We start from the raw sequence: 10,065 nt of genomic DNA, 5'->3' as shown, positions 1-10,065 counted from the left end.
ATGTTTATTATAATTTTAAAATTAGGATGCAAGATTTCTGAGCTCATTGAGTGCTGTTTATTTTTGCCTGGAAATTAGCACCACAGTATAATTTGCAGAGTAAATTGTTTTCAGCAACTAAACGAGAAGAATGAGGAGATGGAGCCATCTAGTGGTGACAGTGGGTCAGCTCCTGAAGAGTGAGGGTGAAAATACGGAACGCACCAACGAGCAAATGTATTTTTTTGTGGTGACCCTTGTGACAAGGGAGCTCTCAGTGACAGATCTAGGACAGGACCAGAAGGAAAAGACCTGACAGTAGAAATCTTGTCTTAAAAATGTTTTTCAGTAAATGGAGACGAGGGCACAAAATACATCGATTTATAAGAGAGTTATGTGTACTAAAAAGAAAGTGACGTTTGTGGCTATGATTTGATACAAGTTTTGACAAAAAACAATAGTGTTGTGTTGCAGCTTTAACAGGTACTTTAGTAGGCTGTTTTTATAATATCTAATTAAACGGTTCCACCTTCTCTCTGCGCATCAGCCTCAGAGCAAGAAAATGTCTTTAAACTGCCATTAACACAAACATCCACAAAAAATTGCTTACTGTGTATTAGGATAAAAACCTGAAATGGATGGGAAATGCTCATAAAATCAGTAAAATACAATACAATTACAATACAATACAATTTTATTTATATAGCACATTTAAAAACCCGAAGGCACACCAAAGTGCTTCACAGTAATATGGAGAGTCAACATAGGTCAATAACAGGGTACAAATCGGGCACAAGCACAGACAGGATAGAGGCACTAACAGACCAGGAGAGTTAGATAAATACAAAATATGCTAAGAAGACAAAAACAGCAGTAAAATTAATAAAAAATAATACATTTAATAAAATCTAATAAAAGATTTAAAAGTTTAAAATTTAAAAGATTTAAAAGGGTATTAACTGGTCGGGAAAGCAAAGTCAAATAGATATGCTTTTAATCTTGATTTAAAGGAGTGGATAGAATCCAAGGCTCGAATAAGGTTGGGTGCAGCTGAAGCAAAGGCACGATCGCCTCTGGTCTTCAGTCTAAACTTAGGTTGGGCCAGGAGTAATTGACCTGATGATCTTAATGCACGACAAGAAATGTACAATTGAGGAGGTCAGTGAGGTAGCTGGGCGCAATGTTATTCAGGATTTTAAAAGTGAGTAGCAAGATTTTAAACTCAATGCGATATTTGATTGGTAACCAGTGCAGATCAACAAGAGCCGGAGTAATAGGGTCAAATTTTCTAGTGCCAGTAAGAAGGCGAGCCGCAGCATTCTGAACGAGTTGCAGCCTTCGAAGAGAGAAGGCTTGGAGACCACAGTAGAGAGAATTACAATAACCTGGAGGTCACAAAAGCATGGATAAGTTTTTCCAGGTCCCTGTGTGCTATATAATGCTTAGCTTTAGAAATCTGGCGCAGTTGAAAAAAACCAGATTTAACTACAGATGATACTTGCTTATCGAGCTTAAAGGAGCTATCCAAATAGACACCCAGGTTACGCATAGAATCGGAGAGAGAGTTAGCAAGGGGCCCCAGCAGAGCAACAAGCTGGTCTCGAGGAATATGGCTGTCGAACACCATAACTTTAGTTTTTTTCTCATTTAAAACGAGAGAATTTTCTGCCAGCCAATCTTTAACCTCTCTCAGGCAATCGTACAGGGAGTTCAGTGGTGCTGCCAAATCATCAGTCAGTTGACAATAGATTTGAATGTCATCAACGTAAAAGGATGAAGAAAAGACCTAAATGAGTGCCAGTTGCCAGCTTGTGGAAAGCAGTTTTCCCCCCCATCCTAAAACAATCTCCAGTTCAGGCAGTGCCACTTAAAACATGACAGCTGACAGACACGGGACACAAACTCCCCTGCTGTAGCATAATCGACCTTTTCATGGCGCACGAGAGAAATTCAGCCAGCAAAAAACGAACGGATCTCCTGGGAGTTTACTGGGATCCACTCTGAGACCATCTGCATTGGTAAAACCTACAGTATTTTTGAGCTAAATGGTTTTATTCATACCTCCAAACAGACACGTCTTTACCAGAGAGAAGGTGCTGTTGCTCAAACTGGGAGGCAGGGAAAATGGGCTCGAAAGGTTCCGAATGTCTAAAGACGAGTTCTTTAGAGGTGTGTGAGAAGCTACGTTTTTAGAAGTGACTTTTGGCTGATTTTACTTATAGTTCATTCTCATTAGAATTAACCCAAAAGGATTATCTTCTGATTCATCTTATATATATGTGCATCTTATCCTAAAACACCAGCTATCAGTTCCCTTTAATGCAGTCCCAGGCAGATCAGCCCCCATTTCAACCTTGACCCATCTGATCTCAACAACTCGCATGATGGTGACTATATATATGTAGTTAATGGGTTCTCAAGACCAACCTGCAGTACCATCATTGCCCACTACAGGGGCCACAGCCTAGCATGAAGCAACCCCAGAGCTGAAAAGCCTGGTAGCCTCTGTGGATTTTCTCCTTTATAATAATCATGAATAGACTGGATTTAATTGTATTTTTCTTACAATCATCTGTCTAGATAACTGAGTTTAAATCAATAAACTCTTCGATGTGTGTGTGCTGTTGGAGTGTTTTGGAGCATTTTAACAGCTTACTGTATGTGACTAATAGTGTGGATGCTGTGGGGTACTGACGATCCCAAAACTGATTGAAGCTTCATAATGTGTGGGAAAATCAGAGGCCTTCTTTTATACTGACTATGTTTTTTTAATCTCCCTTATTTCACATCATTGTGATATGGAAGCTTGTTTCTACCACATAAAGAAATGTTTTTTGCCATCATCATTTTGGGTTTTTATATCAGCTTTGACTTATTAACTTGAAATGTGCAGATAGAGCAAGATCAGCATATTCTTAACAATTTTTCTTCATTTATTCTTTCTTTCTTTTTAAAAATTGTTTATTCTTCATTTTGGAAAACAGTGACTATAAGACCATTTGTTTATTAAAAAGTGGTTTAGCTTTAATTATTCACATTCCAAAGATGAATACACATGAAGCCAACCTTCCCCCCAAAACAAACACTTGTGCATAAAATCTGTGATAGTCCACATTTATGGAGGCCCAAAGTGTCCGATTTTCCATAATAATAAATTAAAATAATGAAATAAAAAAATTTATATGAGGAAATACGCAACATGCAACCCCAAACCTCTAAAATAATTTGGTGTGCGTTTGTTTGTTTTTGTAATTTTTCATAATGCCACTACATCTTGACTGAGAAACACTTCAAGCATGAAAAAAAAGCTGATTAAAAATAACTTTTATGAATTTTTAAATGGTTAGCTTGCATACATATTTTCTCTCTTATTATTCATATTTATTTTTGTAATACTGCAATTTATTTAGGGACTTTAAAAATACTAGTATTTTGTTTTGAGTAGAGTGGATTTTCTTCTAAATTTCATTTTACATGATAAAAGTTAAGTTATTGTAAACTCTTTAATCGGTAAATAATATATATATATTTTTAATGTTGCGATTAGTTTGCGTCCATTTTTGTGCCTCCATACAAGGCACGTTTCTCTCCATTGGTTGTCCCTTACAGGTTTTTTAAAAGCTCAGTCCAAGTCTCTCTTAGTGGTAATGAACTCGTCCAATCGTCCCGGTCCCCGTAACCAGGATGTCCGGCTGCCCGTTCCTCCAGATCTCCCTGACGATTCGCTCCCTCTCCTCCAGCCGTCGAGCCTTCTCCAGCTCCTCGGCCGAGGTGAAAACGTTCAGGCTCCTCAGAGTGCCGTTAGACTGGCTGCTGCGGTCACTCAGAGGACCCACTGTCACTTTAGGGATCTCCGTATCCACCGCCCTCTCCTCTCCTACACTCTCCTCCTCTTCTTCCTCCTCCTCCTCCTCTTCACTGGACTCCTTGAGCTGTCTCCTCGATGGAGACGGAGGTGGTTTTCTGTGGCGGCGAGCCCTGCAAGTGATGCCGGCCACCAGGAGGCACAGCGCCATGAAAAGCCCGAAGCAGACGCCCATCATGAAGTAGAGGGCAAAGCTCTCTGGATTGGCTGCACAAGAAGAGGGAAGAAAAACGAATTTACTGAAATAAAAGCATTAAAAAGTGGATTTATTAAGCTTTTCTTTATTTTCTGTCATCTCTATACTGTTAGAGTGGTGGATGCTCATATCAAAGACAGCGAAAGTTTCAAATACTCAGATCAGTGTATGTTAAAGTAAACCCTGTGAGCCAAAAACTCAGGTTTCAGACTCTAAACGCTTGATTTTCACCAGATTTTCTACTCTTGGCTCTTTGTGATGTCACTAAGAAGGGATATCCCTAATATGGCCGCCTCAGGCAGAGCGTTATTAAAGCAAACTATTATGGCTCTAGGTGTGAGCACAAAGGCCCCACCCACTGTTGTTAAACCCTTCTGTTTGCACGAGGCAGCCAATCAGAATGAAGTTTAAAGTATAAAGTTAAATAAAGATTTCTTTGAACTGTAACATGCAGAGTTACTCGTGTAGGAGCTTAGAAAGAAATATTCATGTACAACCTACGTAAAGTCATACAGTGTGGTGTAGCAAGCTGCCTGCGGTTTTATAGATTCATCTAATAACCCCTTGAGGTTGTCCCCAACTCCATGGTGGAAGCCACACTTAAAGCCCTGCTACGATTTTACCTTTGATGTGAGCGTAGGTCGCCATGCTGTTACTCAGCAGCTCCATATCTCTCTTAATTGGCTCCATCTTGGTTCACTGTGGGTTCAGACACGCACCATCTCCTTTTACACGTTTACCTCCTGGATAACCCGAGGCAGATCCTGTCAGAAAAACAAGAAAAACAAATGCTTTCAAAGTCATCTCAAAAGAAAAAAAAGTGTTTTAAGCCTAAAAAATGCATTGCTCCAAAGCACCACCCGTCATTCTTCTGATCTAAATGGGTGTCAGAGGTCAGGAGACATTGTCTTCCTCTGACGACACTCAAGCCAGGCAGAGAGGACGGCAGCGAGAGGTCTGCTGAGACCGATGGGGATGTTTATATTTATGAGAGGGGCGCCTTTCCGGCTACGCAGTTTTTATTTTTTTCCCACAGAAGAAGTGGCATGTCAGGTTTCACATGTTCACTCCAAGAAACTCACACTCGTGATGGGAGACCGGCAGGAAGTGAAAAGGTCGGGTTCACAGAAATGTAGCAGTGAATTTCTAATTTCTGCCTCTTCCCCAAAACAATGGAGCTGAGAGGAGTTGTGTTTGTTTTGCACACAAGGTTTCACAGCAAGTTATTTCATTATTTAATTGGTATTTATATAAAGTAGGAGCATTTCTCTATTGTTAGCTTGTGATAATCTTTTGGCAGGTGTTAGATTTTAGTAAGTCATTAAACTGGATGTAATATTCTTTTGTTTATTATCTGTCATATGCACTCACTGGCCACTTCTTTAAGTACACTTGTTCAATGCTCTATAACATAAATATCTATTATATATCTAAATGGTCAAGATGACCTGCTTAAGTTCAAACTGAGCATCAAAATGTGGAATAATGGTGATGTGAGTGACTTGGAATGTGTCATCATTGTTGGTGCCAGACTGGTCTGAGTTTCTCAGAAAGTGAAAAAGAGAAAGTATGCAGTGAGCAGCAGCTCTGTGGGCCAAGATGTCTTGTTGATGTCTGAGGTCAAAGGAGGCCAGATTGTTTTGAGCTGATAGGAAGGCCACAGTAACTCAAATAACCATTTGTTACACCAACGTATGCAGAAGAGCATCTCTGAATGTTAAAGCAGTTGGGCTACAACAGCAGAAGACACAGATCCACCTTGGCTTGTATCATGGTGCAATGGTGGGGTGGATGTTTCCTTGACGTCTTCCCTTAGTGACCACAATGCACTCATCTTCTCATCGCTGCTTCCAGCAAGACAATGCACCATGTCACAAAACTCATGTTCCCTGTACTTGAATGACCTCCACAGTCAGCAGACTGTGATCCAACACAGCACCTCTGAGATGTGGTGGAACAGGAGATTCTCATCGTGGATGTGCAACCAACAAATCTACAGCAGCTGCGTGATGCTGTCATGTCAGTATGGACCAAAATCTCTGAGAATGTTTCCAGCACCTTATTGAATCTGTGCCACAAAGAATTAATTAAAGTGTACCGTGAGAACACAGAGTACAAACGTGGCAAACACGCCGTTGTCCCTCTTTGCAATGCATTGAGGAAGTAAAGAAGATGCTCACAGCTGCAAAAACTTAAAACTAATTGTTTTAATGGGGGTTAAACAGCCTCAGGGATGCCTACAAAAACATTAAGAAAAATGGCACCTAAATCTCCGGGAGAGACATTCTGTTTTTTGTTAGAGATGTTTAACAAGTATTTCACTGTTAGCAAATTTAATTATCATTCAAGAGAGTAATCACAGTTAAAAAAAAAAAAAAAAAAAAAAAAAAAAAAAAAATATATATATATATATATATATATATATATATATATATATTATCCTGAGGACAGCCACGGATGTCAGCACAAAACGACCTGACATTTCCCATACAAAAAAAAGCTTCTCAGAGCGACTGCATCCTTCTGTTATTTGGGTGAATCGACCCTTTAAGAGAGCGAGGGGCTGCATTAGACCGCGGTAGATGGATTTGCTCCGGACCCGTCTCGCAGACGGTCCCACGGTTACAGTAAGGATTGATGTAAACATGATGACTGATACTTCCCACCCCCTCACATTCCCTGTCACTACAAAAACAATTTCCATGGGAGCCGAATGTTTTTCTTTCTCCTGCTCTCTCTCTGGGGAGGACCAAACCGTGCCCCGTTCCAGTTGCTGCTGCTGGGGGTTTGGGTCGCTCTCCCACCCTGATCTTTATCCCAGCGACTTTTGGCAGCCCCAGTGTGCTCTCAAAGGCTTTCTTTAATTTGCTTTTGGGCAAATTAAAGTTGTAGTTGCTTTGTGGCTGGCTCGGGGTCCATTTACTCATGGGAACTGGTGGTTCCCAACCAACACTGCCTTCTGTTTGGGATTTAATCAAAGAAGAAGCGTGACTACTTCTGCACCCTCAATTTGCTGCCCCCAGACCTTAACAACATAAGTGAGCAATTTAGTTTTCAGCTTAGCTCGATTCAAACGATTAAAGACTGACTTTACACCCTGTACTTTTACACAGTTTATCAAGACTGCAGCATTTATCACAGTGCACATATCACCTCATTCTTTCTAAGTTTTTTTTTGTTTGCATCAACACTCACGTGTCTGTGGGCAAAAATATCAAGCAGATCTCAGCTTAGGTTAACTTGAACTCCATCTGCACAGAGGTTTAACATTGAGGTTACATTTTATTTATTTTTTAACTTAAATTTTAAATAAAAACGAGGAAACAGTTATAAAGTGTTATGCAACAGCAGGGAGCAATTTGTCCAGGGATTGGGGGAGGATTTCCTTCAGTGTCTGCTTAGTTATTTTTATTTTTCCGGTGGGGATAAAAGTTCTTTCCATAATCTGATTTTTATCATTGCATCTTGAAACAGTCCACAGCACAAACAACAATCCCAAACTGACTTTCACTATCAGCGCTGGGAAAGTGAGATGACACTGCAGGAGGCCAGATGATCCAGATCCACGCTGTTCCAACTTTTCACGATGCTGCCAAGCACCGCTTAGAACAACAGCTAGAATGAACTTAAATCTTTAAAAATGATCCTTTATTTTTTATCTATTTAAATTATTATTATATTTTTTTATTTTATTTTGTTTACCTATTCTTTTAAACTACCATTAATGGAATAAAAACAGAGAAAATCAAAGACTCACAAAATTAAAAAAAATTTATTAAAAAACATCCCCAGGCCTTCCTGCTCAGTTCATGTTTCTACTTTCAGGTCATACAGAATAAAATAGTTAATTTTGTAAATTTGGGGATTTGTAGGTTCTCAGTTGTCCAGGTTGTGTGAGTCTTGAGCACAGGGAGGAGCGTCCCCATGGGGGTGGTCCTGAGGGTTGTTGATCATGTGAGCAAATTTGTGACAAAAGGCGTGGGTCATTACGATCAGATGTTTCAGCTCTTGAGACTAAATGTCTTCACAAACTTAAAAAAGTCCATCTGGTCATTCTAAGAGTCAGAGAGGAGGATTATCCAGGGTATGTACAACAGGCTGTCGATTACAGCTTGCATTCTATAAGCCAGCGAGCTTGAGGTTTCATAGTCAAATTCACAATATGTGGTCGTTTCACCAGTCACTATGTTAACGACTGCAAAAACTTATAGGCTTTTTGTTAGGTCTATCTTTTGGAAGTAACCATGAGAAGACTAAAGGAAAGCTGCCAAAACTCACTTAATTATATATTGAATATGACCTGAAGTGAGTGATTGAGGCCATAAACTTAGTGTTTACAAAGGGCTGTTCTCTGATAGAACTAGAAGTCTTTTTCCAACCACACATTTCCCCCCTGGTGGTCATGAAAAAGAATGCAGTTTTAAGGCACTTTAGTGTTAGCATCACCTTTTAAACCTTCATAGTTTCAACTGTCTGTTTGCTAATCAACACACATCGCATTTGTTCACTTGGCTAGGGTTTTGCAATTTATGTATGAGGTTATTTTTAGGGCAGAGACCTTTTATCTCAACTTCACTTTAATTACAATTTTTTCTTTTTTTCAGTGCAGCATTCAGACTTTGTACGTTTTTTGGAAAAAAGTGCCCTCCATGAACTTTCTCATTTGTTTAAAGAAGGCGACGTTTTTAATACTTAATTATAAGGAGAAATGACACAAAGAGGCGCCTCTTTTTCTGTTTTCTCGATTACAGAATGAAATCGTGTATAAATATTTTTTTCTTCATGGCTCCAGGACTGGCAGTTTGTGGTGAGCTCGAAGCACCACACAAATACCAGAGGGAGGGACACATTTTGTGCAGCCGCAGTCTCGGGCAGACAGATTTAACACCTAACATTTCCAGACGAGTCCAACAACCTCCACGCAAGCATAGCCCGGCAGCTGTTTATGTGAAACCCTGTAAATGCACTCCCACTCGGCCCTTCCTGCTTAGATAATCCTGTTTAAGTCCAATGAGGAAACTTGAAACTGCTGAAAAAAATCACTTTTTAACAGTAGTCAAAAAAATGAGAAATGAGGTGGAGCTGCTGTCAAAAACATTTAAAGAGAGTGAGATTAAGACTGATGGAAAATACATGTGACAGACTGGGTGACAACATACTCACTGTGCTATAATTTTGGGCATGTTGCAGCTCCTCAGCTTGTAAAAACCTTTAATTGTCTGTGGTGTTGTAAAAAAAAAAAGGAGGCCATGCTAATAAACTACTGAGTTGCATGACAGTAGAGCTTTATATTTGTTAAGGGGTGTAATAAAATGTAAAAAATCTTTTTTCCCAGCAAAGATAAAGTTAAATAAAAGTCACTCACCTCAGTCATGCACAGGTTGACAGATTTAAAACTTCCGTATGCAAAACAAAGAATTCAGATCCACGTTTGGAGCCGGTCACTTAGATAAGACTCCCATCTTCTCTCGGGCAGAAAAGCAGCAGCGAGAGGTCGTGGGTCACTCGGCATACGTGACAGCTGAGCAGACGCTGCTGGACTGAAGAGCGAGCAGCTCTCCACTGTGATTCACTCCCTCTCATCCCTCAGAGGGAGGAGGACCAGCCAGTAGTGGTCCACACTTGTGTTTTGGAGGAGGTCTTTCCTTTTCCTGAGAGAAGTGAAAGCCATGCATGCTTCACTGCCATCGAACTCCAAAATAAAAATTCCAAACTGCACTGAAGTCTTTTATTTTAGCTATTCTATCCTCTCCAGGTATGACCCACACACTCCTGACCAGAGGGAGGTGATCTCTCTCCTGCTGGATGCCCAACACTGAGGTCTGTTCACAGTTAAGCCAGGAGGGTGGAACAGGAAATAGCTAGGTGGCAGCTGTGGGCATGGGGCCACGCTGCTGTGGGGGCTCCTGGATTAATTGAGCTCTTTGTGTTTTAATCTGAGCCTGGAGGGGAGTAAAAAGAGCTCAGAGTGAGGTTTGTGGAGCAGGAGAGGAGACCGATGAATAGATTGATACTTCATGGGGAA

At 40.4% G+C, this 10,065-nt stretch overlaps 1 protein-coding gene across 2 annotated transcripts; it reads right to left on the bottom strand.

Annotated features, from left to right (window-relative positions):
- Window positions 1-344: 344 nt before the first annotated feature.
- Window positions 345-9,779, bottom strand: eva1bb (eva-1 homolog Bb (C. elegans)). 2 transcript variants are annotated; one of them, XM_085262712.1, is made up of 4 exons: window positions 9,406-9,779; window positions 9,204-9,259; window positions 4,664-4,804; window positions 345-4,051 (listed from the first exon to the last, which is right to left on the bottom strand). In XM_085262712.1, exons 3-4 carry the CDS (start codon window positions 4,728-4,730, stop codon window positions 3,618-3,620), a joined length of 501 nt encoding a protein of 166 aa, XP_085118838.1. In that variant the 5' UTR covers window positions 4,731-4,804; window positions 9,204-9,259; window positions 9,406-9,779; the 3' UTR covers window positions 345-3,617. The 2 variants fall into 2 exon arrangements, with proteins under 2 accessions (XP_085118838.1, XP_085118837.1); XM_085262711.1 differs by lacking the exon at window positions 9,204-9,259 and having other exon boundaries at window positions 9,406-9,777.
- Between the last annotated feature and the right edge of the window lie 286 nt (window positions 9,780-10,065).

This window comes from Mchenga conophoros, linkage group LG22 (assembly GCF_057382185.1).
Source record: "Mchenga conophoros isolate Kocher_MC1m ecotype Shallow Benthic linkage group LG22, M_conophoros_male_GT1.1, whole genome shotgun sequence".
NCBI lineage: Eukaryota > Metazoa > Chordata > Actinopteri > Cichliformes > Cichlidae > Mchenga > Mchenga conophoros.
Note: the sequence above shows the minus strand (reverse complement) of the source record. Positions and strands in the feature narration are given on the sequence as shown.

Bases quoted from the DNA above. Each gene is read 5' to 3' on its own strand.
- eva1bb (XM_085262712.1), bottom strand. From the start codon at position 4,730: ATGGAGCCAATTAAGAGAGATATGGAGCTGCTGAGTAACAGCATGGCG. The intron at 4,052-4,663 runs GTAAAATCGTAG...CTTCTTGTGCAG, and splicing joins GACCTACGCTCACATCAAAG to CCAATCCAGAGAGCTTTGCC.